General features: G+C 43.1%; 1 protein-coding gene across 1 annotated transcript in view; it reads right to left on the bottom strand.

The window, feature by feature from the left end:
• LOC144686417 (receptor tyrosine-protein kinase erbB-4-like) overlaps positions 1 to 27,744 on the bottom strand; it is a 974,945-nt gene that overhangs the window by 372,397 nt on the left and 574,804 nt on the right. The window contains exons 7-10 of the mRNA XM_078551583.1: positions 26,007 to 26,148; positions 17,493 to 17,606; positions 14,000 to 14,126; positions 1 to 74 (exon numbers count right to left, since the gene is read on the bottom strand). Coding sequence (XP_078407709.1) covers positions 1 to 74; positions 14,000 to 14,126; positions 17,493 to 17,606; positions 26,007 to 26,148 — 457 coding nt within the window. The remainder of the gene's footprint in view (positions 75 to 13,999; positions 14,127 to 17,492; positions 17,607 to 26,006; positions 26,149 to 27,744) is intronic.

Genomic DNA, 27,744 nt, shown 5'->3' with positions numbered 1-27,744 from the left:
CTGTTATCTCTCGGACTGTCCGGAAGACATTCAGCTTTTCTGGATCCAAAGCAGCAATATTATGATAGGGGTCACTGGAAAGAGAGAAGAGCCAGTTTCATTAAACAGTTGTCTCACATTAAAAAATTCTGATAAGCCGGCAACAACAAGAGCTTGCATTTATATAGCACTTGCGGCATGGTAAAACACCCAAGGCAGGAGAGTTACAAAGCAAAATTTGACACCAAACCACACAAGGAGATAATTCAGCATATAGCCAAAAGCTTGGTCAAAAAGGTGGGTTTTAAGGAATGCTTTAAAGGAGAAAAGAGAAGTAGTCAGGTGGAGAGGTTAGGGAGGGAAATCTAGGGCTTAGGGCCTAGGTAGCTAAAGGCATAGCCATCAACGGTGGAGCGATTAAAATTAAGGATATTCAAAAGGCCAGAATTAGAGGAGTGCAGATGTCTTGGAGGGTTGTGGGACTGGAGGAGATTCCAGAAATAGGGAGGCATGAGGCCATGGAGGGATAGGAAAACAAGGGTGAGACTTTTAAAATCAAGGTGTTGTCTTACCCGGAGCCAATGTAGGTTAGCGAGGGCAAGGGTGATGGATGAATGGGACTTGGTGCGAGTTAGGACATGGCCAGAAGAGTTTTGGATCGCTTCATGTTTCTGGAAGGTAGGATGTGAAAGGCCGGCCAGAAGCATGTTGAAATGGTTAAGTCTAAAGGTAACAAAGGCATGGATGAGGGTTTCAGCAGCAGATTAAGGCAGGAGCAGAGCCAGGCGATGTTATGGAAGTGGAAATAGGTGGTCTTAGTCAAATCGTGGATATATGGTTGGAAGCTTATTCTGGGGTTGAATATGACACCAAAGTTATGAACAGCCTGATTTAGCCTCAAATGGTTGCCAGAGAGTTATCAGAGAATGGAGTTTGCTGGGAGCCTGAAGACAATAGCTATAGTTAGTTAGAAAAAATTTCTGCTCATCCAGTACTGGATGTTGGACAAGCAGCCTGACCATTAGAGGCAGTGGAAGGGGTTGAGCGAGGTAGTGGTGAAGTAAGCTTACGTGTGGAAATTGATGCTGTGATTTTGGATGATCTCACCGAGAGGTGGCATGTCGATGAAAAATAGGAGGGCACCAAGGATAGATCCTTGGGAGACACCAGAGCTCAAAGTCTGTTGTGGTAAAGATTCATGTTATTTCTGAAAGCTTCAAGTTATCTCAGCACAGCTAATCACACCCCAATTGAAGCCATGTCAGGTATAGTTCACATCTCACTGCACTTACAGTGTAATTATTTGCTTTTACTACTTGCATTTATATAATACCCTTAATGTAGTGAAACATCCCAAGGTACTGCACAGGAACATTATCAAAAGAAAATTTGTCACTGAGCATCTCAGGAGATATTAGGGCAGATGAACAAATGCTTAGTCAAAGAGGTAGTTTTTAGATAGCATCCTAAAAGAAGAGAGAGAGGTAGTTGACTGGCGAGGTGCAGAAAGCAAATTCTACAACTTAGGGACTGAGACCTGAAGATAAATGGTGGACCGATCAAAATCAAGCATATGCAAAAGGCCAAAAGTGGAGGAATGCAGAGACCCAGAGAGATGTAGACCTAAGAGAGGTTACAGAGATAGGTCAGTTTTTTCTAAAACTATTACAAACAGAATTGTAACCCATTCACCATGTAATCTTAATGCTTTAGATGCTTTATTTAAGCATTGTAAACCAATGTTGTCTTTAAAATATAATTGACTGCTACATTTTTTCCCAGTGCACTCCGCTTTAAATTTTTTAATGTTATTTATCACAGAACAGACCTGCAGGATATCTTTTAGACTGCTACATGGCTGAGCACCTACACAGCTTAGTGGGAACATCACAGTAAACCATTCACACAATGCTTTCACAAGTAAAGCAATCTCTATTAATGAATTGTGATTTTTACTAGCTTCTGGTTGCAATATGCACCTGGATTGATATACCTGACCATCCCCAACTTGCCCTCGAGAGGGTGGTGGTGGTTCTTCTTGAACTGCTGCAGTCCATGTGGTGTAGGTGCACCCACAGTGCTGTTAGGGATAGAGTTCCAGGATTTTGACCCAGTAATGGCGATATATTTCCAAGTCAGGATAGTGTGTGGCTTGGAGGGGAACTTCCAGGTGGCGGTGTTCCCATGTGTCTGCTGCCCTTGTCCTTCCAGATGGTAGTGGTCATTGGTTTGGAAGGTGCTAAGGAACCTTAGTGAGTTGCAGCAGTGCATCTTGTAGATGGTACGCACTGCTGCTACTGTTTGTCAAAGGTGAAGGCAGTGAATGTTTGTGGAAGGGGTGCCAATCAAGCCAGCTGCTTTGTCCTGGATGCTGTCAAGCTTCTTGAGTGTTGTGGGAGCTGCATTCATCCAGGCAAGTGAGGAGTATTCCATCACACTCCTGACTTGTGCCTTGTAGATGGTGGACAGGCTTTGGGGAGTCAGGAGGTAAGTTACTCACCGCAGGATTCCTAGCCTCTGACCTGCTCTTGTAGCCACAGTATTTATGGAATATGCTGTCCACATTGTGAGACGGTGAAGTGATTTGTTATGGTCCAGATCTCATTGCTGTAAGTTTTTAGGAAATTCGAGGAAAATCCAACAGGCAACGAAGGAATCTTCACATGCAAAAGCAGGCAAGCAGCTTGGCATCAAACATTTTAATTTAGTCGCATCTCTCGCACTTTGGTTAATTATTTGTTTGGTGTAGTTTAAATATCAACAACCATCATTAATGTCACGTAGGAAGCTAATAAAATATGACCAATAATGTTAACGGCTCAAAAACAGCCCTTAACATTAGCCGATGACAGGTGAAAACATGCAATTACACTGCAAGTACAATGGGAAAAGGACTAGTAACTTAAGTTATAGGTATACAACCTCTACCACCTAGAAGGACAAGGGCAGCAGACAGATGGGAACACCACCACGTGGACGTTCCCCTCCAAGTAACTTACCATCCTGACTTAGAAATATATCGGCGTTCCTTCACTGTCGCTGGGTCAAAATCCTGGAACTCCTTTCCTAATAGCACTGTGGGTATACCCATGCCACATGGGTTACAGCAGTTCAAGAAGGTAGCTCACCACCACCTTCTCAAGGGCAATTAGGGATGGGCAATAAATGCTGGCCCGCATCCCATGAATGAATGAAAATAATACTTGATGTTGCTTCTCTTGTAATGAAGGAAACAAACCATGTGATGCAATTAATGTAGTTCTGTTCCTGTGTAAACTTCATACCTGAATTTCCAAAATGTACTCTAAATACTGAGCTTCTCACACCAGGCCTGTATATCTGGAATTTTGGCACAGAAAGTGAATTTGCCCTCCAGTCCTGAATTCCTGATATATGCGTAGCAAGTGAAGCTCCACACTGAAAACACGAGTTCATAAACTGTACCCTTCATTAGGTGTCAGCCTTGGCTCAGTTGCTAGCATTCTCTGAACGAGAAGGTTGTGAAGTAAGAGCAGTACTGAAGGACTGCTGCGATGCCTGGTGTGCCTTATTTCAAGTGAGTTGTTACAATAAGGTTCCATCTGCCACAGCAATTTGCATTTATACAGCACCTTTTAACATAGCAAAATGTCTCAAAGCACCTCACTGGAGCATAATCAAAGATTGACACTAACCATAGAAGCAGAGTTTGGACAGTAGATTTTAAGGAGTCTTAAAGGAGGAAAGAGAACAGAAGAGACAGAGGGTTTAAGGAGGAAATTCCAGAGTTTACGGCCTAGATGACTGAAAGCATGGAAGCCAGTGGCGGGGCAAAGGAATAGAGGGATGCTTAAGAGTCAAGAGTTGCAAGAATGCTGAAAACTCAGAGTCAAAGCAGGAGGTTTCAGAGTATTGTTACACCACACATAGTATGGCCCAGCTTTTCACCACAATGGAGAGCCTTCCCATCTTGGTGAAAATCCTGGGAATGACGGAAATTTCTAAAGTCCCGCCCCTGAACCTGGCATTTCCTATCTTTGCAGGGTGGGACTGTAGTCAGGCTGGGGTTTGCGCATGCATGATTCATAGGGGCAGCTGGCCATTTAAATCGCCAGCTGCCTCCACTGAAGTGGGATTTTGGAAGGCCAGGAGTGTGAAACCCAGAGTGTGCAGATTAGAATAGGGAAGAGGAGGTCTGAACTTGGTGGATTCATTTGGTCAGCCCTTTGGAGAGGTAAGGCACCCTTTGGGATTGTTAAAAGCGAACATGATTATGCACTTTTTACTGTTAAAGAACTGACCAGCTGTCAAAGCTGTCATGGAAGTGTCAAAATTGTCAATGAACTGTCCAAGATACTAGATGAGTTGGCATGGAAGGCGTAAGGACAAAGAGTGGTGAGTGGTGGGAATGGATTGGTGTGAGTTGGCATAGGGGTATGAGGGGCAATGGAGGGCAGTTAGAAGCATATGGGGTGAAATGGGGGTATGAGTGGCCATGAGGTGTGGGTAGAGGGGCATGGGTTGGCATCAGTTGGCATGGATGGGCATAGGGAGTGCGTGAGATGGTTCGGGGATGTTGAGGGCTGGAGGACTGTTTCTCATTTTATTCTTTTTCTATTTTATTTAATCACAGTCCTGGAGCACAGAGGCCGGTCTTCTGCCCAACCGGCCTCCCACCCAGCAGCCTCCACACTCGTTCCGCAGTCACCTGCCCCAATATTTCCCCCCGTGTTCCCCCCACCACTGCACCCCCTGCACGACCTAAAATCCGACCTGCAGGCGGATGTTTTCAAAGGTTGGGTTCGCCGAGCGAGGAAATCTCCTGACTCTGTGCACTTGGCCTGGGTGCAAAAATCTGGGCCTATACCTTTGCAAAGCCTGTTTTATTTGGTTTGGGGAGGGGCTCGAGTTGATATTTTTACCAAAGTTTCTTTTGCTCAGGCATAACCTATCCTTTTCAAACCCACCATTAATTAAGCTGTTAATTTAACTTTGCACTTCATTTGCTTATTGTCTTCATTCAAAATCATGAGGCATTATCATGTTAAATTGGCCACTTTTTGAAATCAGGACTTGAAAGTTTATAAAAAGAATTGCTTCCAGGGTTTGGACAAGGCTGACCGATTGCCACTTGAAAGGGCATTAAGACTCAACCACTTAGTGTGGGACTGCAGTCACATGTAGGCTAAGTGTAGCACAGAGGGTTGGGGCTGGTTCTCTTCCTTGCAAAACATGAGCGACCCAGTTCAGGATTTTACAACAAGCAGTATTTTATTTTGTGCCGCTCACCCACAAATTACCAGATTTATTAACTTCACAAATATCCACAGAGGGATTCAAACTCATGAGCTGCGAATTACTAGTCCAGCAGCCATGCCCATTAGGCTACCATACAAACATCAGGACAAATTATTGTCATACTCAAACCAAGTGAAGTATTGATCAAATGTGGCTGAATAACTCACAAATTACAATTCCTGCAAATTTAGAAGAATATAATCCTTCAGTGGGTTGGGAATTGTGTATTTATCAGCAATGAAAGGAGAGGATTTCATCCTCACATCATCCTCCTGGTGGCTGGAGACTGAAGCCTGTCGGAGTTAATTTGAAATTTGTGCCATCAACTGTTTTCAAGCTACTTGAATCAAATTATCCCTACCTGTCAACGTAACATTTCTACTTCACTTATCTGCTGAAAAAAGAATCAAATCTCAGGGTGGGGGGCCTGCATTTGGGGCAGAAGCAATTTTTGTTATATAACTATGTTGGGGGTGGGGGGGAGGAATTTGAAATGTGTTAATACAGCAATCAAAGCCAAGCTAGCTTGTATTAAGTGACTAGGTGCTGGTAGACCACACCCACCTGCATTGGGTTAGCTGCATGAAATGAATTCTGCCCATCTCACCCCGGATACTGGTTGGTCAATAGCCTGGGGCACAAAAATCTCACTAATCCAAGATTCTCAGCTTGGGTTGTCCAGCTCAATGGGAGGTAATTACATGAGCAGATTTCAAAATACAGTAAAACCACTCGCTTTCATGAGCAAATACAAGAAGCAGCCCCAGAGCGAGGGGCTATTTTCCCCCAGCAACCCTGACAAGTCAAGAAGTAGAGGAATTTTAAATGCTGAACTTCCCCTCCTACTTACCCAGTCTGACAGACAGTATCTTCCTCCCCAAGCTATTTAAGGAAGGATATACTTGCATTGGTGGTAGTACAGTAATTAGTACACATTAGTGTACTAATCTAGAGGGACACTAGATTCTAGTGAATCTAGATTCATTAGATTGGTTCCTGAAATAAGAGGGCTGCCCTAAAATGAGAGGCTGAGTAAATTGGGCTGATACTCTCTAGAGTTTAGAAGAATGAGAGGTGATCTCATTGAAACATTCAAGATTTTGGAGGGGCTTGACAGGGTAGACAGTGACCCTGGCTGGGGAATCTAAAAGATGGGGGCACAGTCTCAGGCTAAGGGGTCAATCATTTAGGACTAAGATGAGGAGAAATGTCTTTAGTCAAAGTGTTGGGAATCTTTGGAATTCCCTACCCTAGAGGAATGTGGATGTACCATTGTTGAACATATTGAAGGTTGAGATAGATTTTTGTAATCTCTTGGAGCCAAGGGTTATGGGGGACGTGTGGGAAAGTGGAGTTAAGGCCAATGATATGCCATGATTATACTGAAATGGCAGAGCAGGCCTGAGGGGCCGAATGGACCAGCCCTGTTCCTACTTTTCTTTTTATGTTCCATTGGGCTACAATCGGTAATCTCTCTTTCGTTCCATCAGCAGCAATCTTCTTTGATAATCTGGGCAACTCACAGAAAGGCTCATGCAGTAATATCACAGACAGTATGCTATAGGGCCAGATTTTTGCAATGACAAAAAGGGTCTCTGGCTTAGCAAAATGATTTCAGAGCCCCGATTCCGGAGGTTCCGCCCCCGAACCCAGCACCCGCCATTTCCGCCAGGGGGTGAACGGGGGCGAGTTGTAGTTTGCACATCCGTGGTTCCTGGAGGCAGCTGCATATGTAAAAGTGCAGCTGGCTTCAAACAGTTGCAATTTTCATGAGTGGGGTGTGCAAAACATGATTAGTGGACTTTAGACATTTGAGTGAAAGCTCTAAAACTGCTGGCGTTATTTGAAGATATAGGATACCCTTTTGGAGAGGTAGGGGACCCTTTTCGTTAGGTCCAAATGCCCTTTGGGATTGTTAAAATTAGACATGAATGTGCATAAAAAGTGGATAAACTCACTAGAATTGTGAAGCTGTCCAGGCATTTAAGTCCCCAAGCTCTAAGTTTTTAAAAGAAAAACACCCTGCCGTGACTGCTTGTAATTTCACTACTTCTGCCTGTTGATAAAAGCCTGAGGGTTTTTATTACAAAATTAGTGCTGCATGACTGATTCCACAAACTATCATTATTACAGTTGGGGCCCTGTAAGTTCACAGTTTGATTGGCCTTTCCAAGTGCTTATAAAATTTTTGACGTGGCACTATGAATACAGATGTTTGCTTCCCTAAGAGCTTAAGTACTTGAGAAATTTAAATGCATTGATGAAGGTTTTTTTTAAATTGTGAAGTCATCAATAGATACTCAAACTTTATTTTATTTAATCTCAGCATGGCTCTAAGGTCTGCCCATAGTGGATACTGGGTGCGTACACATGAAGGATGTAGGGCCAAAGTGTGGTGGGGCATGGGTTGGTATGAGTTGGCAGTAAGTTGGCATAGGAGCTATAAAGGGCTGCGGGTATGGATAGAGGGGCATAGGCTAGAATGGAGGATATGAGCAGCCTTGGGGTTAGAGAAGAATAGGTTGGCATAGAACGCATGAGGGGCTATGGAGTTTGATGAGGTCATGAGGTGGCAGTAGTTGGCATGGATGGGGTATGGGGAGTGTGTGGGGGGGTTTAGGGGGTGTGAGGGATGGGGGTTGTTTTTAGTTTTTATTGTTTTCTTTACAATTGGGACAAATTCCCAGAGCATCGAGGCGGTCCTTTTAAATAGTCCGCCACCACACCCGACAGTCTTTGTAGCTGCCTCTGAACTCATTCTGGAGACAGCAGGTCCCATAGTTCATGGAGGGAGCTGTACATGTTGAAGTGCAGCTGCCTTCAAATAGATCCAATTTTCACTAGTTCTAGTTCAAAACATGACTTTATACTTTTCAGGTGAAAGTCTATAGCTGCCGGAATCATTTGGAAAAGTAGGGTACCTTTTTGGAGAGGTCCAGGGACACCTTTGGGAGAGGTCAGGTTTCGTTTGCGATAAAAAGTGGATAAACTCATTGGAACTATCAAACTGATTGGAATTATCAAGATGTCAAGACATTTAAATCTCATTGGAACTATCAAACTCATTGGAACTGTCAAGCTATCAAGGCATTTAAATCTCCTGGCCTTTAAACATTTAATAAAACATTCTTCAGTTTTTTAAAAAAATCAGTGCTTGCTATTTCACTCTGTTGGCATTAGGCTGAGGGCTATCATTATAGATTTGTGCTGCATGACTGACTTCACAACCTATCATTATCATATTTGGGTGCCCAATTTCACAGTTTAATTTACAGCTCCAAGTGATTATAAAGTGATTATAAAGTCTTTGACGTGAGTCTATGAATACAAATGCTTGTTTTTATAAGAGATGAAGCACTTGACTAATTTTTTTTTTGTAAGGGATAATGTAGTTGAAGGAATGCAAATGTAGTGAATGGGTTTTTATGAATGATAGCAATCTCAGCCCATGGTGAATACTTGGTGAGTTGGCATGGTGGGTGTAAGGGCAAAGGGTCATGGGTAGGGGGCATGGGGTGGCATTAAGTTGACATAGGGTCTATAAAGGTCATGGGGGTGGTTAGAGAGGCAGATGTTAGCATAACAGGTAAAAGGGTCCATGGGCAGTAGGTGGGGGGTATGAAGTGGCATGGGTTGCCATGGGTGGGGCATGGGGAGTGTGTCGGGGGTGAGGGGACATGAAGGGTTAGGGCTGGAGGGGTGTTTTTTGGCTTATTGTGTTTTTTAACAGCTTGGATAAAGTCTCGGATCACCGAGGCAGGCCTTTCACACAGCCCGCCTCTGCACCTGGCAGTCCCTAAGGCTACCTCCAAACTCTTTCCACGTGCGATGGGCCTGACTCCTTTTGAAACCTGGCCCCAACACAGAATGAAAATTAGACTGCCCGGGGCAATTTCTCCCGAGTTGGGTTTGCAGGGTCAGTTTCCCGACTCCGAGCTCCTGACTTGGGAGCAAAAATTTAGGCCCAGATCCCTTTGTACTTCCACCGTTTATAGCTTTTTATCATTTTGAAAGTATCCTGTTCTATCCATTTAGGGCCAAAGCGGATAACTGACATTTACGGGGATTCGGGATGTCTGCCTGGGGCTGGAGAGGAACTTGCAGTGGGAGGGGGAGGATCCAGTTGTCATTGTCCATGTTGGTACCAATGACAGAAAAGATTAGCAAAGAGGTTTTGCTTATGGATTATGAGCAACTGGTGGCTAAATTAAAAAGCAGAACCTCAAAGATAATAATCTCTGGATTATTACTTGCGTTTTGAGCAAATTGGCATCGGGTAAATAAGATTAGAGAGATGAGTGCGTGGCTCATAGGCTGGTGTGGGAGAAATGGATTTTGATTCATGGGGCACTAGCACCAGTACTGTGGAAAGAAGAAGCTGTACCATTGGGACAGGCTACATCTGAACAGTGCTGGGACCAGTGTTCTGGGCATTGTATAACTAGGGTGGTAGGGAAGGCTTTAAACTCAATAGTGGGGGGAAGGGATCATGCAAGAGGTGATGTAGTAAATCAAAGGGAAACAATGAGGTAAAAGAGCAGAGTAATGATTTGGGTAATGATAACCAGAGTGTTGCAGGAAGGGACAGAGTAAAAACTGAAGAGTGTACCAGCTGATAAGGCTGGAGAGTACAAAAATGGCAAAAAGACAAAGTTAAAGGCTCTGTATCTGAATGCATGCAGAATTCATAACAAAATGGATGAAATGTAGTACAGATAAAAATAAATATTTATGACCTGATAGCCATTATAGAAACATAGCTGCAAGGTGACCAAGGCTGGGGCCTGAATATTGAAGGAATTTGACAGATGGAGTATAATGTGGGAAAATGTGAACTTGTCCACTTAGGCAGGAAGAATAGATAAGCAGCATATCATTTGGGAGAGAGATTGCAGAACTCTGTTTCCAGACGGCATTTGATAATGTGCCACAACAAAGGTTGTTGTGAAAAATTAAAGCTCACAGTGTAGGAGTAAGATATTGGCATTGATAAAAGATTGGCTAGCTAACAGAAAACTGAGAGTATACATAAATGGGTCATTTTCTGATTGGCAAGATTAATAAGTGGTATGCCACAGGGATCAGTGGAGGGGCCTCAACTTTTTACAGTTTATATAAATTACTTGGATGAAGGGACCAAAGGTATGGCTGCTAAATTTGCTGATGACACAAAGATAGGTAGGAAAGTAAGTTGTGAAGTGGACATAAGGAGGCTACAAAGGATATAGATAGGTTAAGTGAGTGGACAAAAATCTGGCAAATGGAGTATAATGTGGGAAAATGTGAAATTGTCCATTTTGGCAGGAAGAATAAAAAAGAAGCATTTTATCTAAATGGTGAGAGATTGCAGAGCTCTGAGATGCAGAGGGATCTGGGTGTCCTAGTGCATGAATTGCAAAAGGTTAGCATGCGAATATAGCAAGTAATTAGGAAGGCTAATAGAATGTTGTTGTTTATTGTGAGGGGAATTGAACACAAAAGTAGGGAGGTTATGTTTCAGTTGTACAGGGCATTGGTGAGACCACATCTGGAGTATTGGTCTCCTTATTTAAGGAAGGATGTGAATGCATTGGAAGCAGTTCAGAGAAGGTTTACCAGACTAATACCTGGAATGGGTGGGTTGTCTTATGAGGAAAGGTTGGACAGGCTAGGCTTGTATCCACTGGAGTTTAGAACAGTGAGAGGTGACTTGATTGAAACATATAAGATCCTGAGAGGTATTTACAGGGTGGATATGGAAAGAATGTTTCCTCATGTGGGAGAATCTAGAACTAGGGGGTCACTATTTAAAAATAAGGGGTTGCCCATTTAAGACAGAGATGAGGAGAAATTTTTTTCCCTGAGAGGATCGTGAGTCTTTGGAACTCTCTTCCTTAAAGGTGGTGGAAGCAGAGTCTTTAAATATTTTTAAGGCAGAGGTAGATAGATTCTTGATAAGCAAGAGGGTGAAAGGTTATTGGGGGTAGGCAGGAACGTGGAATTGAAGTTACAATCAGATCAGCCTTGATCTTGTTGAATGGCAGAGCACGCTTGAGGGGCCGAGAGGCCTACTCCTGCTCCTAGTTCATATGTATGTTTATATGTTCAGTGGTGCGGAGGGATCTGGGTGTTCTAGTACATGAATCACAAAAAGTTAATGTGCAGGTACAACGAGTGATTAGGAGGGCAAATGGAATGTTGGCATTTATTGCAACAGGAATAGAATATAAAAGTAGGGAAGTTTTACTGCAGTTGTACAGGGTCTTGGTGAGACCTCATCTGGAATACTGTGTACAGTTTTGGTCTCCTCATTTGAAAAAAGGTATAATAGCTTTAGAAGCTGTTCAAAGAAGGTTCACTCGACTCATTCCTGGGATGAGGGACTTATCTTATGAAGAAAGGTTGAACAGGTTGGGCCTATATCTACTGGAATTTAGAAGAATGAGAGATGCTCTTATTGAAATATGTAAGATCCTGAAGGGATTTGATAGCATAGATACTGAGAGGATGTTTCCTCTGGTGGGAGAAGTGAGAACCAGGAGACAGTTTAAGAATAGGAGGTCTACCATTTAAGACGAATAGGAGGAGAATTTTTTTCTCTCAAAGGGTCATTCATTAGTCTGTGGAATTCTGTTCCCCAGAAAGCAGTGGAGGCTGAGTCACTGAATTTATTCAAGACAGAGTTAAACAGATTTTTGCTAGACAAGGGAAGCCCAGGGTTATGGCAAGCTGATGGCAATGTGGAGCTGAGGCACAGCAAGATCAGGTATGATCTTATTGAATGGCGGAGCAAGCTTAAAGGACTGAATGGCCTAGTCCTGTTCCTAAGTCCTATGTTTCCAATATTGCCAATCTTTGTGGCATTGGCAAACTTGTCATGCAACCAGTGCAATTTATAGGATTAGGAGTTGATCCAGTCTCCATAACTGGCTCTCGGCAACAGTGTCAGTTAGTCCAGATGAGCTGAGCTCTCAGCGGACCCTACTCCCTTTCTGGTCTGCATCCTCAATGAAGATATCACTCTTCCCACTTGTGCTGTAGCATCAGGTTCACTGGCAACCACACAAGAAGCTGAGTGCTGATAAGAGACTGGGACTTCCCTGTACAACATTCAGGTAAGATTGGTCTCATTACACTGCACCCTTGCTTCTTCCTATTGGTTCCATGGCTTCCCTCCTGCATCTGGGATAATATCACACAGTGTACTGCTCAGGCCTTTTCTTCAAGTTAGTTTTTTTTTGTGAAACTATTTTAGGACAAAACACAGGCAATATACACAAGTGTGAAGCTAAATGAATAAAAATGACACTAACCACAATCAAAGCTACTCCAACACCAACTAAATGGAGGTGTGTTTGCAGTGAGAAGGTGAGAAGGTGAAGCAGTCATACCAAGTGCTAACACCAATCAGTGTTAGGCAAGCATGAGTTGCCCATAATAATGGGCAATGGCAATGCTGGGCCACTCATTCACTTATATAAGTGCTACAGCATGATTGGTGACCACTAATGAAAATCACGTGATTATTATGATTTTCTGCTTCCCATGAATACATTTTCTGTGTAAGACACCATCTTTCTCCTGCAGTTTGTCTCCTTTCTTTTTGTCCTCTTGGTCTTGACATTTTATAGGCAAACAAACGAGTGGAAGGCCTGTCACCAAAGTCCCCTGTCACCAATGGCCTATGTCACCAATGACCCATGTCGCCATTTCCAGGGACCGCTCAGACTTGACTCTTCTCTCTGGGTTTCCCATCCCCCTCATCGGGAGACGATGCAGATTCCTCTTGACATCTATCCACTACTGATTTTGGTTCTGATCGGGCACTGGATGGAGCCATACAGAAACATATATCCTTCATCAGTCCCAGGCACGTCAGTGAGCACTGACCGAGCCATGTTATTAAAGGCTCCTAAATAATTGCTTTTAACTGTGCTAGAGATAGATGACCCTTACCCATTGGAATAAAGGAAACAAATGGTTAAGATAATGAGAGATATTAGTCAGGCACAATGGGGAAGAAATTCACCTTGGACAGTAAGACAATATGAGTATAAAAGCGCATGGTGTAGTGGGTAACATATTAGCATGGATAGAAGATTGGCTGGCTGGCAGAAAGCAGAAATTAAGCATAAATGGGTCTTTCTTCTGATTGGCAGGATATGACGAGTAGAGTCCCACAGGGGTCTGTGCTGGGGCCTCAACTTTTTACAATTTACATCAATGACTTAGATGAGTGGAATGAAGACATGGTGGCTAAATTTGCAAATGACACAAAGATAGGTAGGAAAGTATATTGTGAAGAGGGCATGAAGAGGTTGCAGATGGGTATAAATAGGTTGAGTGAACGGGCAAAGATTAGGGAAATCTGGCCAAGAAAATCAGCCATGATCTTATTGAATGGCAGAGCAGGCTCGAGGGGCCGAATGGTCTACTCCTGTTCCTATTTCTTATGTTCTTATGTTCTTAGTAGTACCGCATTAATTGATCGCTTTAAACTCTGTGAAATATTCAATTCCAGAGACTCCAGCAGAACTGAATGTGAGGTGGGGTGTATGAGTGGGAGTCAGATTCAATCCTGCCTGTTTTACATTCCCACTGAAGGTGAATTTCTACCCCGATATCAGTTTGACATTTTGCAATGTTCAAAATGGAAGCATTTACAGCAAAACATTTGGCTTTTCTCGAGCTGTGTAAATCTTGCACTGAACATTTGTATGCTGCAGGACTTTGGGTTAACAAAGCCATTTGCTGAAATACGTACCCCTCAATGCCAGTGATGAGAAAGATAAGGTTTCCATTGATTTTGGTGCAGTTCATAAACTTGTCAATGTTGCTTGAGTCAACGGTTTTCGCCATCTGCAAACTTCCAGTTCCAATGCCATCACAAGCTGTGAAGAGAGGACAAGGAAGAGGAGCTGTTGAAGCAGCACTGACTGCATAACGTACAGGAAGGCTTCATATTCCAAACGCATGGAACCTAGACTGCTGCCTGCGACAATCCGGCAGTCGTGAATGTGCCAAAAATTGAGGGCATGATGTGCTCTCACTGCGGCAACATTTCACGCCACCACGTGCAGTCAAAGAATTTCCTCTGGAGGATGCATGTCAGGGACCTGAGATTTACCGAGAGGAAACTGGGAAAGTGTCACAGCCCTCACCACTCACTTGTGCCAATACATATTGGCCATGGTGCAAGTGCTTCACCGTCTGTTTAATTTCTATTTACGCAATATCCATGACTCAGTGAGAGCACTCTTGCCCCTGAGTCAGAAGTCATGGTTTCAAGCTCCATCTAAGAGACTTGAGGACATAATTCAGGCTGACAATCCAGTGCAGCACTGAGGGAATGCTGCACTGTCAGAGGCGCTGTCTTTCAGATTCAACATTAAATCAAGGCCCGCCACTGCGCCCCCTCTCAACACCCCCTACTTTCTCAGCTGAATGCAAAAGGTATTCCAGCATTATTCAAGGAAGAGCAGGGGAGTTATCCCTGGTGTCCTGACCAGTATTTATTGCTCAGCCAACATCACTGAGAAACAGATTATCTGATCATTATCACATTGTTGTGTGTGGGATCTTGCTGTGCACAAATTGGCTCCCATTACCACAGTGACTACAATTCAAAAGTACTTCATCGTAAAGGACACCCTGAGGTCATGAAAGGCACGCTAGAAATACTAGTTCTTTCTTTCCATGCATATTCGATAAAACCACAATTTATAGTGCTTAAGGGAAGGTACATGAGACTTGTGGTGCAGGGGCGTCCCTACCTCTGAGCCTGAAGCTCCGGGTTTGAGTTGCACCCCAGGACTTGATGGCCAAGGGAGGTTCATTCATAACACGGCCAAACAGGTTGAGTACCAACCTGTAAAACCTTCCAACACACACCAGTAGCAGGTGGTAAGAGTGGGAGAGATTCCTGGTTAGCCATGTGATGGAAAGAAAGTTGGAGCCTCGGCCATCGCTATCCATAGCTCCAGGCTACAACATGCACGTAAAAGTTGCCACAGCAACTCGGACCCCAAGTGAACTGTAACACACCAGCACGAAGAGAGGGTACAATTTCTGTTCCGACCAAGCCATGCTGATTTGTGGCTGGAACCCGTGTGGTGAGGTACTGCACAAGAACAGTCAGATTTAGTAGGCTGCAGAGTTTCTGCACAATCTCATTGTGGGGTGGCAGAGTCATACACGTGTTTGGCATCCACATGTTTGTAACAAGTGATGTTCATGCTGCGATTTGTACCAATTCTGGTGGTTAGTGCATGCTGGCTACATGTTGGTGGGAAGCAGACACCATGGAGGACAAAGGGGGTGGGGAGGGGCAGAGTTTAACTAGGCTGAATCATACAGATTAACCTTCTACAGAGAAAATGCTTACAGGACTGAAATTCCTGTACCAAAACCTAACTGGGTAACTTGAAATTAATTTAAAATGCTGTTTTGAGTCTGGTTTTCAGTCAGGAATTGTTGCGTAATATGCACTTGCGCTGACACTTCAGGAATTATTTTTAGATGCAGTGCTCCAGTTGGGAGCTTTAGCTTCAAGGCGCATGTATCAGAAATGTTAAAGGAGAAAAAGCCTTGTATTTATATAGCATCTTTCACAACCTCAGAATGTTGCAAAGTAATATATACTTTTGAAGAGTAGTCAACTGTTGTAATGTAGAAGACATGGCAGCCAATTTGTGCACAGGAAGGCCCCACAAATAGTAATTGATAATGACCAGATAATCTGTGTTTGGTGATGTTGGTTGAGGGATAATTATTGATCAGGACACTGGGGACAACTCTATTGCTCTTGTTTAGAAAAGTGTCAGGGGATCTTTAACTTGAGAGAGCCTTGGTTTAACTTTTTATCTGATGGTGAATTAAAGAATATGTTGAAGTCTGACAGGGAATCAGTAAGTGTGCTGCTTACAGGAAGCATGTGCCATTCCCAAGAATTTTAATCTATTGCATGTTATTTGTTTTGTCTGTTGTCTGTTTTATGTAGCCTTGCCTTTTCTAATCTTCTTCTCTCTTCTTTTCCCTCTCAAAAGGCACTGACACATGCAGAAATATAGCTGGACAGACAATCCTATGGCATTTGATCTAATTCGTTGTTCTTTATTTACAAGCCTAGACTGCACCTAGTCAATCCCACTGTCACTTGATCTCCGCTTGCCTTAAAAAGTTAACTAGCTTACAGGAACCCTGAAAAATTACACCTTCTTAGCCCTGAAGTACAAAGGCCAATAGCACAGCTCTTACTGTTGCCTCAGCTGAGATTTCGATGTGGAATCTCTGGTTGGTATGACTGATTCATACTCTGGGCAGTAGCATTACCCATTATAACACCTTTCCCATTGTTCCAGTCTTTTCTTTTCCTGTGCCTGGCTGAACCTCACCTTAGCTTCGAGTTGGGACAATTATCTTTAACACAATACAAAGTTGGCCTGAAAGAAGGGATGGTCAGAAGCTACAGTCCTGGTCAACTCCTCCCCTTGCACTCACCTGGTAAGCCACTGGCATTGAGGTCACTACCATCAACCTGGCTAAGGCCTTCTAATTCACGGGGCTGAATTTTCATCCCAAGCCAGAGGCAGGTTTAGAGGTGAGCATACCGACAATTACTCGCTACTAGCCGGCATTCTGGTCTGTCGAAATTTTCCCTCCTCCAGCCTATTTCAGGGTGGCAGGTCTTCATCTTGAGGCGACCTCAAGGTCACACATCTGCAGTGACAGCACCTACCTCTCCCAGTGAGGCTGCCACACAGAGCCTCAGGAACTCCCATTTATCATCCCGCCCATGAAGCCCACCTGCCATCCCGGGGGCAGCCTCTTAATTGACCACCTCCCTGAACACCTCCTCTATGGTCCTGCCATGGCCACCTCTGAGTTCCCGACCCAGAATTCAGCCTGGCTTCAGGATCAGGACGCTGGAACTAAAATTCGGCCCAGGATTTCTGTTCCTGACATCTAGTGACCCCTGCTGGAAAGGCACTTGTGGCTAAGGCTGGGATTGACGATCAGGTCAATGGTGGACGTTCCATGATTAGATTCACAAGCCGGAGGTGCTATGTGAGGTGCTGGACAGACTCTGGCAGCAAGGAGTCACTCCTTTCCAGAGAGCAAAAGATGGGATTTTAAAGGAAGGAGTGGTTTAATCATTGTTTACATTTACACCACAGTCTTCTCAAATAAGGTAGGATCAGCCTTGGTTCTGGTCTGCTAAGGGGTGGGGGTTTCAACACTCCTAAAATGAGAATTACCTTTGGGGCAAATATCCGTGCAGGGTTTGCACACTTTGATTCCATTTTCTTCCACTTCCATCTTGTTGCTCGGGCATGCTCGTACACAAGAGCTGTGATCCACCACAAAGTTATCTGCAAGGGGAGTGAAGGTTTCCAGTTCTTTAACATATCTGGACATTCTTACAGGTTTATTCCGTTAAGGTTCTAAATAAAAAAGTTCTTCGCTACCCATCAGTATACCACGGTACCCCAGGCCAGATTTTTGGAAGCCACCTCCATCATCATTATAAAGTTCAGTGGCACATATGACACAGTGTAAGCAGCAGCATCCGGTGCCACATTTACCATAATTTTGCAAGCAGCCTATATTCTGAGCTCAATTTCTTACCTAATTCTTGGCACCGAATATCATATCTAACAGGATTGTTTCCTGAACTTTGCTGGTTTGCTGATAAAAACACTAGTAAATGACAGGACTGGGGATAAATCCCCTGACCCTGCTCTCCCAGTGGCCACCCACATGGGAACAAGAACCAGAGAATTAGGACTCTATTGTTGAAGACCTACCTATGACCTGTGCCCCATTTGATGAATGGTAGGGAAATTTATTACATCATTTCACATTCAAGCCTTTCCCTACACAATGGTGGAGCAAGTCAGATTTTCCCAGTTTGTTAGAAGTAGGAATTATAGTCACTGAAGCTGGAAAATTGTGACGAATATTAGTAGTGAATCTGTTCACACAGGTGGATGGACTCAACTAACTACACTAAGACAAAAGCCAAATCTTCCTGTTCACCGACCTGAAGTATTAACTCTGTTTATGTTAATATAGATACTAACTCTGAAATATTAACTGTTTTCACCAACCTGAAATATTAACTCTGTTTTCACTGACCTGAAATATTTACTCAGTTTCTCTCTCCACTAGAGCTGCCTGACCAGCTGAGAGTTTTCCAGCAATTTGTGACTTTAACAAAGATCTTATCCAATTTGTACATTATTGATATCACACAGCACAATTCGATCTCTGGATTGCACACCTCCACAAGTTTGCAGATCAAGGGCGATGAAGTAGTGGAAATCTATTTTTAAGAGTGAGGTTTAGAATATTGCACAAAATACCTGATAGCAGAGAAACTATCTGTGAATGTTCAAAACAAGCACCCACTATTAGGCTGATTTGTAGCCATTAAATAACAGAAATGTATTGTGTCAAAAATAGATAACTCTTCCAATGGCTCTGTTGGTAAAGGGAACATATAACAGAGCTGAGAATCCCAGTGATTCTGCTCAATGCTCAGTTAGCTGATCTCAATCTGTGAAGGAGAAGGGGGTGATGGGAGGTTGGCAGTGGGGGGTAGGGGAGGGAGGGTTCAAGAAATATCCTCAAATCAGCCTCAATGCCTTGGGGCAGGGTCAACCAGGCTACATGCTCCTGACAGTTGAGGACAAGCTCAGGTCCCATGCAAACAGAGAGTCTGCCAATGCCCACTGTCTAGAAACATGCAAAATGGGCAATCAGGCTCTCTCATGGAATCATATTCCAGCATCGAGAGGCAGCACCTTCAGCAAAAGACGCAAATTGGAAAAGCGAAAAACAAAATTTTTTTTTAAATGATGACTGAGAGAAAATCCATAACTGGAACAAGTGCACTGTGACATGCAGCGACCAGCATGTGATCTTGTCATTTGTTTTCCTTGATGGATTTAGTCAAGGATCAATGTTTTTATCAGTGGTATAATGTAAAGATTGATAACAAATTGATAATGTCCCTGACAGATAGTAAAACCAGGTCCTCAAGATGACAATAAGCTGTGCCCATCTCTGGTGAGGCTGTGCATGCCTTATGTGAGAGTTTTCAAATGAAGGACTCCATTTGTAAAACGACATAGACATATACAGACATACACAGACCTACACAAACATTCCACACATACAGTCAAACACACACACATTACACAAGCACACGCTCACAAACAGACACACAAAGATGCACATGCATTTCACAGGCCCCCATACACACGTATGCAGACATACATAGACCGCAACCCCCTCTGCTTCCCCCCCCCCCCCCCCCCCCCCACCAACAGACACACACACACAAATACAGGCATGTATAAACACACATTACATAAACATACACATGCAGACAGACGGACACTCACATCAATGTAGACACAATGCAAACACATTCATACTTCTGACAACAAATCTTCTAGTGGAAGTTCTGTTTGAAAATTAATCTATATCTTTGGACAAACATAAAATTAACTTTTCAAGAGACAGAGAGGAGGGAAAGGGGAGGGACAAAGCAGGAGACAGACATTGATCATGGAGACAGATAAAGATTGAAATACTGAAGGGGAGACAAATGGCCAGAAATAGGGTGAGATAGATGGATAAAGAAATAAATAAGGATAGAGAGATAGAGAAAGAGATGAAGCAAGAGAGATATAGAAGGAGACAAACAAATAGAGAGAGGTTCAGAGAGAAAAACAGAGAGACAACCAAGTGAGAGATACAGAAAAACAGAGAGTGAGAGTTAGACCAAGAGAGCTGCATCAGAAGATTTGATTGCAACTAATCTCATCAGATAAAATCAAACAACAATTTATATTTATATCGAGACTTTAACGCAATTAAACGTCCCAAAGCACTCCACAGGAGCATTATAAAACAAAGTATGATACCAAGCCACATGAGAAGATATTAGGAATGTAGGAGCAGGAGTAGGCCATTTGGCCTGTCAAGCCTGATCCACCATTCAGTTTGATCATGGCTGAATGCCATGGCTAAATACCTCAATGCCACTTTCCCACATTATCTCCGTATACCTTGATGTCATTAGTATCCAGAAATCTATCAACTTCTGTCTGTAACATGCTCAATGGAGTAGAGAATTCCAAAGATTCACCACCCTCTGAGTGAAGAAATTTCTCCTCATCTCAGTCCTAAATGGCCTACCCTTCATTCTGAGACTGCACCCTCTGGATCTAGATTCACAAGCCAGGGGAAACATCCTATCTACATTTACCCTGTCCAGCCATGTAAGAATTTTGTAAGTTTCACAGAGAACCTCTCATTCTTCAAAACCCTAAGGAATACTGGCCCAGTCTCCTCAATCTTTCCTCATAGGACAATCCTGCCATCCCAGGGATTAGTCTTGTCAACTTCCATTGCAATCCCTCCATGGCAAGTATATCCTTCCCTAGTTAAGGAGACCAAAACTGTACACAATACTCCAGGTGCGGTCTCACCAAGGCTCTATACAATTGCAGCACAGCATCTTTGCTCCTGTACTCAAATCACCTTGCGATGAAGGCCAACATACCATTTCCTAATTGTTTGCTGCAGCTGCATGCTAGCATGTTATGAACAAGGACACCCAGGTCCCTTTGGACATCAACATTTCCCAGCATCTCACCATTTAACCAAAGTGGATAACTTCACACTTATTCATGTTATATTCCATCTGCCATGTTCTTGCCCATTCAATTCACTTCGCCTTCAACTTACATTGCCACCTAGTTTTGTGTCATCGGCACATTTGGAAATATTACAGTTGGCCCCCACATCCAAATCATTTATATAGATTGTGAACAGCTGTGGGTCCAGCACAGATCCTTGCGGTACCCCACTAGTAACATCCTGCCATCCTAAGAATGACCCATTTATTCCTACATTCTGTTTTCTGTCTGTTAACCAATTCTCAATCCATAACCAATATATTACCCCCAATCCCATGTACTCTAATTCTGTTTACTAACCTCCTGTGTGGGACCTTATCAAAAGGATTCTGTAAATCCAAATAAACCACATCCACAGGTTCCCCTTTATCTATGCTACAGGTACCATCCTCAAAAAACTCTAACAGGTTTGCCAAACATGATTTCCCTTTCATAAACCCATGCTATGCCCACTCATATCATTATTTTCCAAGTGTCTCATTATCACATCCTTTCTAATGGATTCTAACGTTTTCCCTTCTACTGATCTCAAACTAACAGGTCTGTAGTTCTCAATTTTCTCTCTCCCTCCCTCCTTAAATAGCGGAGTTACATTTGCTACTTTCCAGAACCTTTCCAGAATCTAGTGAATTTTGAAAGATAACCACCAATGCATCCATTATCTCTATAGCCACCTCCTTCAACACTCTGGGATGTAGCTCATCAGGTCCAGGGGAATTATCAACCTTCAATCCAATTTTCACAAGTCCCTTGATTCCCTAGTATTTCTGGGAGATTTTCTGCATCTTCCTCCATGAAGACAAACACAAAGTAATTGTTTAGTTTCTCCACCATTTCCCTATTGCCCATTATAAATTCTTCTGTCTCTGCCTGTAATGAGCCCACATTGTCCTAGTCTTTTCCTTTTCACAAACCTAAAGAAGCTTTTACAGCCCACCTTTATGTTTCTTGCTAGTTTGCATTCATATTCTCTTTCCCTTTCTTTATCAGTTTCTTGGTCCTCCTTTGCTGAATTCTAAATTGATCCCAATCCTCAGGCTCACCACTTTTTCTGGCAATCTTATAGGCCACTTCCTTTGGCCTAATGTAATCTTTAACTTCTTTCGCTAGCCATGGTTGATTCACCTTTCCTGTTGGGTTTTTGTGTTTTAGAGGAAGGTATATTTGTTGTAGACCATGTAATACTTCTTTAAATACTAGCCATTGCCTGTCTACTGGCAAAGTGTTTATTTTCCCAATTTGCCCTTCACACATTCATAATTTCCTTTGTTCAGATTTAAGACCCTAGTTTCAGAATGAGCTCTAACACTTTCAAACTTAATGTAAAATTCTCTCATATAGTGGTCACTATTTCCCAAAGGCTCCTTTACAGCAAGGTTATTAGTTAGCCCTTTCTCATGACATAGTACCAAATTTAAAATAGCCAAATTCCTATTTGGTTATTTAACGTGCTACTCCAGAAACCCATCTTGTACACACTCCAGGAATTCAGCCTCCACAGCATTAGTGGTAATTAGGTTTACCCGGTCTATATGTAAATTGAAGTCACCCATTATTACTGTATTACCCATGTTACATGCAGCTTTAATTTCCTGATTTATACTGTGCCTAACATTACCACCATATTTTGGTGGCCTATAAACAACTTCCACCAACGTTTGCTGCCCCTTTTTGTTTCTTAGCTCTACCCAAAGTGACTGTACATCTTGATCCTTTGATCTAAGACCCTTATTAAGAGTGCTACTCCACCTCCCTTTCCTTTTTGCCTGTCCTTCTTAAATGACAAATATCCTTGAACATTCAGTTCCCAGTCTTGGTCACCTTGCAACCACATCTCTGTAATGGCAATTAAATCATACCCATTTCCCTCTATTTGTGCCTTCAAATCATCCACCTTGTTGTGAATGCTATGTGCATTCAGATAGAGTGTCCCTAACTTTGTCTTTTTAACATTATTCCATATTCTGATCCTATCTGATGCTTGCCTTCACTTCATCTGCCTTCTAATTTTGCTTACTACTTTTCTACTTCCTGTTACCAGTTTTGCTTCCCTCCAGCCTGAGCTCCCTCTCAGGTTCCCACCCTGATGCCAATGTAGTTTAAACTCTCCCTAACAGTAGTATCAAATCTCCCTACGAGGATGTCATTCCCAGTCCTGCTAAGGTGGAACCCATCTGTCTTGTACAGGTCCCACCTTCCCCAGAACTGATCCCAATGCCTCAGAAATCTGATGTTCTCCCTCCTCCACCAATTCTCCAGCCATGTATTCAATCACTCGGTCCTCCAATTCCTACGCTCACTAGCGCGTGGGACTGGGAGTAGCCCTGAGATTACAGCTTTTGAGGTTCTGCTTTTTAATTTCTTCCCTAACTCCAAGATCTGCTTTCAGGACCTCAGCCCTCTGCCTACCTATGTCGTTGGTACCAATATGGACCACAACCTCTGGTTGTTCACTCTCCCCCAGAAGAATGTCCTGCAGTCACTCTGTGACATCCCTGACCCTAGAACCAGAAAGGCAAGCACTGGGGCGATATGTGAAGGGAACTTGGCGTGAGTTAAGACACAGACAGCTGAGTTTTGTATGACCCTAAGCTTATGTAGAGTAGAATGTGGGAGACCAGCCAGGAGTGCACTGGAATATTCAAGCGTAAAGGTAATGAAGGAATGGATGAGGGCTTCAGCAGCAGATGAGCTGAGACAGGGTGATGTTGAGCATTGCTGCAGAGGTGGAAATAGGCAGTCTTAGTGAAGGTGCAGACATGTGGTCAGAAGCTCATCTCAGGGTCAAATGTACCACCAAGATTGCAAACCATCTGGTTTAGTCTCAGACTGTTGCCAGGGAGAGGGATGGAGTTGGTAGTTAGGGAACGGTGTTTAGGGCAGACACCAAAGACCATGACTTCAGTCTTCCCAATATTTAATTGGAGGAAATTTCTGTTCATCCAGTACTGCATGTTGGATAAGCAGTCTGACAATTTAGCAACAGTGAAGGAGTTGAGAGAGATGGCGATGAGATAGATTTGGGTGTCATCAGTGTACATTTGAAAACTCTCAAACTATGTTGCCGAGGGGTAACATGCAGACGAGAAATAGGAGGGGGGGTGCCAAGGATCGATCCTTGAGAGAGACCAGAGATAGCGGTGCAGGGCAGGAGGAGAAGCCATTGCAAGTGAATCACTGACTCCAATTAGATAAATAAGAATGAAACCAGGTGAGAGTAGTCCATACCAGCTGGACAACTGTGGAGAGGGGTTGGAGGAGAATGGTGTGGTCACTGGGTCAAAAACTACAAACAGATCTAGAAGAATGTTGAGAGAAAGTTTACCTTTGTCACAGTCACATAGGATGTTTGATAAGAGCTGTTTTGGTACTGCGGTCAGGGCAGAAACCTGATTGGAGGGATTCAAACATGGCAAACATGTCCATGAATAGGTGGGCATGAATTTGGGAAGCGACAACACATTCAAGGACTTTGGAGAGGAGAGGGAGGTTCAAGATGGGGCAGCAGTTTGCAAGGACAGTGGGGTCATGGGTTGATTTTTTTTAAGAAAAGGGGTGATGGCAGCAGAATTAAAGGAGAGAGGGGCAACGCCCAATGGGAGAGAACCATTAACAATGACGGCTAACATAGGCACCTGAGGGGAAGTTGGATGGTCAGTAGTTTGGTGGGAATAGGGTTGATGGAATGGAGGTGGGTTTCATGGACAAGGTGAGCTCAGATGGGGCATGAGAGGAGATAGGAGAGAAACTAGAGAAACAATGTGAGTTCAGGGCTAGGGTGGGGGGAGATATAGAAAAGGTTTGGCCAAGCTGGATAGATAAAGGGAGGGATGGAGCAGAGACAGCTGATTGGATGGTCTTAATCTTAGTGACAAGGAAGTCCATGAGCTCCTCACACTTATTCTTAAAGGTGAGTTCGATGTTGAGGTTAACAATCCATTCAACACTTCAGCTGACACAGTGTTTGCAGTAGAGAATATTCCATGCATTATAAGAAAGATATTCAGTGTTATTAAAAATGCCTCAGCTCAAAGTTCACCTGATAAAGAATGATTGAAATGAAAGTTTTTTTCCCCATGTGATCTCTGAAACCTCCTCCAGCCCTACAACCCTTCAATTTCGGTCACTTCCACATCCTCAATTTTCATTGCTTTGCTCTTGGCGGCCATGGCTTCTATTATTTAGGCCATAAGCTCTAGAATTACCTCCTGAAAGGTCTTTGCTTTTCTACCTCTTTTGCTTCCTTTATTCCCAAAATCTAAAGTTTAAAAAAAAACCTAAAAACTTACAAGTGTAGGGTCCCCATGTTAAGACCATTACTTTTTTTGATATATATAAATGACCTGGGCTTTGATATAAGGAACACAATTTCAAAGTTTGTGGATGACACAAAGTTTGCCAGCTTGCAGCAAATAGTAGCAGACTTCAGGAGGATCCAGAAACCCAGACTAAAATGGGCATCATATGGGCAGATGCAATTTAATGTGGATAAGTGTGAAGTGATGCAACTTGGGAGAAACAAGATGGAGAGGCAAATCTCGCCCAACCTGTTTAGTCTTCCCTGACAGCTGTAATCTGAGTTTTGGTACCATCTTTATAAAAGAATGTGAACAGAAATGCCATGTTGGGGGATGGATTACTCTCCAGCATGTTGTGTTGTCATGTACCGCTGATTGATTATAGAGTTTATTCTGTGACCCTGTGCTCCCAAGCAAGAAACCATTGGCTGAGGGAGCCAGAAAGAGAGTCAACACCTTGATCATCCACCCACACTCCTTGTGGCATGGCTCTTATACACATGCTCAATGAAGCAAGCTTGGGGGAGAACCCCCTTCTCCTAATTCCAGCTGCCCAACTGAAAATCTGAGATACACATAGGGGCAGGAAACAGAAATAATCAACCACTTCAAAAGTACAATCAGCTCACGATCATATTTGGTACTGAACCCAACGCATTCCCAGAAACACCCACTATCACTGCATCCATGGCACAACAACTTGAGAAGTTTTATACTTATCCACACAGAGGCCACAGGAGGCCCTTCATGCTGGTGCACGTACGTGGGCATTTTTTGACGCAGAATGCTCCATATGTATACTTGGCATTGGGATTCGGTTCCACCTGGAACGTTATGGTGTTGTAAAAGAATGGCAAGGGACACTGAATAACACAGGCTCCGCTGTCATTGAAATTGGTGCAGGCCTGCAAGGTAAAGAGAGTCACTGTTATGGGAAATAAATGCAGCCATTTCAATCTATTCAGAAAGATGACAACTTGCTGTTCTTGTTGTTTGAGATACCGAGTGCCATAATGAAGCAAAACCACAGATGCTACAGCCAGGAAAGAGGCCCTTCAGCCCATTTTGCCATGCTGCTGCTAGGTCTCTGACCTGAGCTGTCCACTCTAATCCCACTCCTTGTCTTATACCCATAAACTCTGATATTCTTCCTTTTCAAATTTCCCTATTAAATGATGATATAATCTTGGTGTTGCACCAGGAATATGACAGTGAGAACCTCCCCACTTGAGCTTGAACCACTTGAACCAGTTCCTAGTGAGTATCAGGACAAAACCACCCCTAATTCAGCTACTTGGCAATCTCACCCAGAGACTCAAAGTGGCAAAATGTAACATTGATGATTTGAGCAGGGTTTTGAAGGACGTGTTGGAGCAGAGTTTTTACTCTATATCTAACACTACCTGTAGTGTTCATGGGGCAGTGTAGAGCGTTATTCTGTAGCTAACCCGTGCTGTACCTGTCCTGGGAAAGATTAATAACACACTAGGGAGGAAACTTTTATCTGTATGGGCTGAATGGCCTAATGTCTGTGCCAAAAATCTTTCAATGTTTCTGTGATAATGCTGTACCTTTGCTGGGGGTGGCTGATGGGCAGAGCAGCAATATTCCCTACATTTTTTTTCTGAGGTCCTAAATAAGGGCTAACAGGATGTGTTAAACAAATAACAAAAACAATTTATGATTGACTCATGAATTACCATCAGTTTGTTTCAAAAGAAAATTCACGAACATTATCCATTCCCCAGTAAGAGAAACCTAATTATAGTTTTACTATAACTCGGATCAGACAGTACGAAAAGAAGTTGAACTTTCCAGTTTACAATACAAATGAAGGTTGGGTTAATATTTTCTAACAACCAAAGTATACTTTACCCTTTATCACTAATATTACTGATTATTACCTTGGTCTAGTGAACCAATGCATATGTTACCCATTATCATTAGTATTACTTTATTATCTTGTTCTAACTGGCCAAGTTACATGTTATCCTTTATCACTATTATTACCTTATTACTACTGTGAACTAACTAACCAAGGTCTGTGTTACTCTTTATCAAGTACTGCTTGGTGCCAGAGAACACAGCCAAGGAAAACATTTTCTCTAACCTGAGGTACCTCTACCAGGACACCAGGGCACCAGGGCAGGACTTGTGAAAGTACATGACTGTGCGCTATATTAAAAGTTAGCTTAAAGACAACTGTCGCTCCCTGAGGGAGTTATTGGACAGGCACGTTCCTAGAATGCCACTGCCATTACGGCTGCAGGCAGTGAGTCTGTACTACAGCAAATATTCTAACCACTAATTTTTTAGCGCTGCTCATAAAAAGTTCGATGGACTAAGGATATAGATCTGGAATTTATTGCAATAGAAACAACTGAGATGAAAATGAGCCCTTCTCTATTTAATTACCACAGTAAAGGACAATGAGGCACTGCATCACCATGATGCTAGCCCTTTAAGGCAAAGCTAACTCTGCAAGGCATATTTCCTTGTCA

The sequence above is a fragment of the Cetorhinus maximus genome, chromosome 11 (assembly GCF_964194155.1).
Source record: "Cetorhinus maximus chromosome 11, sCetMax3.hap1.1, whole genome shotgun sequence".
NCBI classification, from domain to species: Eukaryota; Metazoa; Chordata; class Chondrichthyes; order Lamniformes; family Cetorhinidae; genus Cetorhinus; species Cetorhinus maximus.
This window is presented reverse-complemented; position numbering and strand designations above follow the sequence as displayed.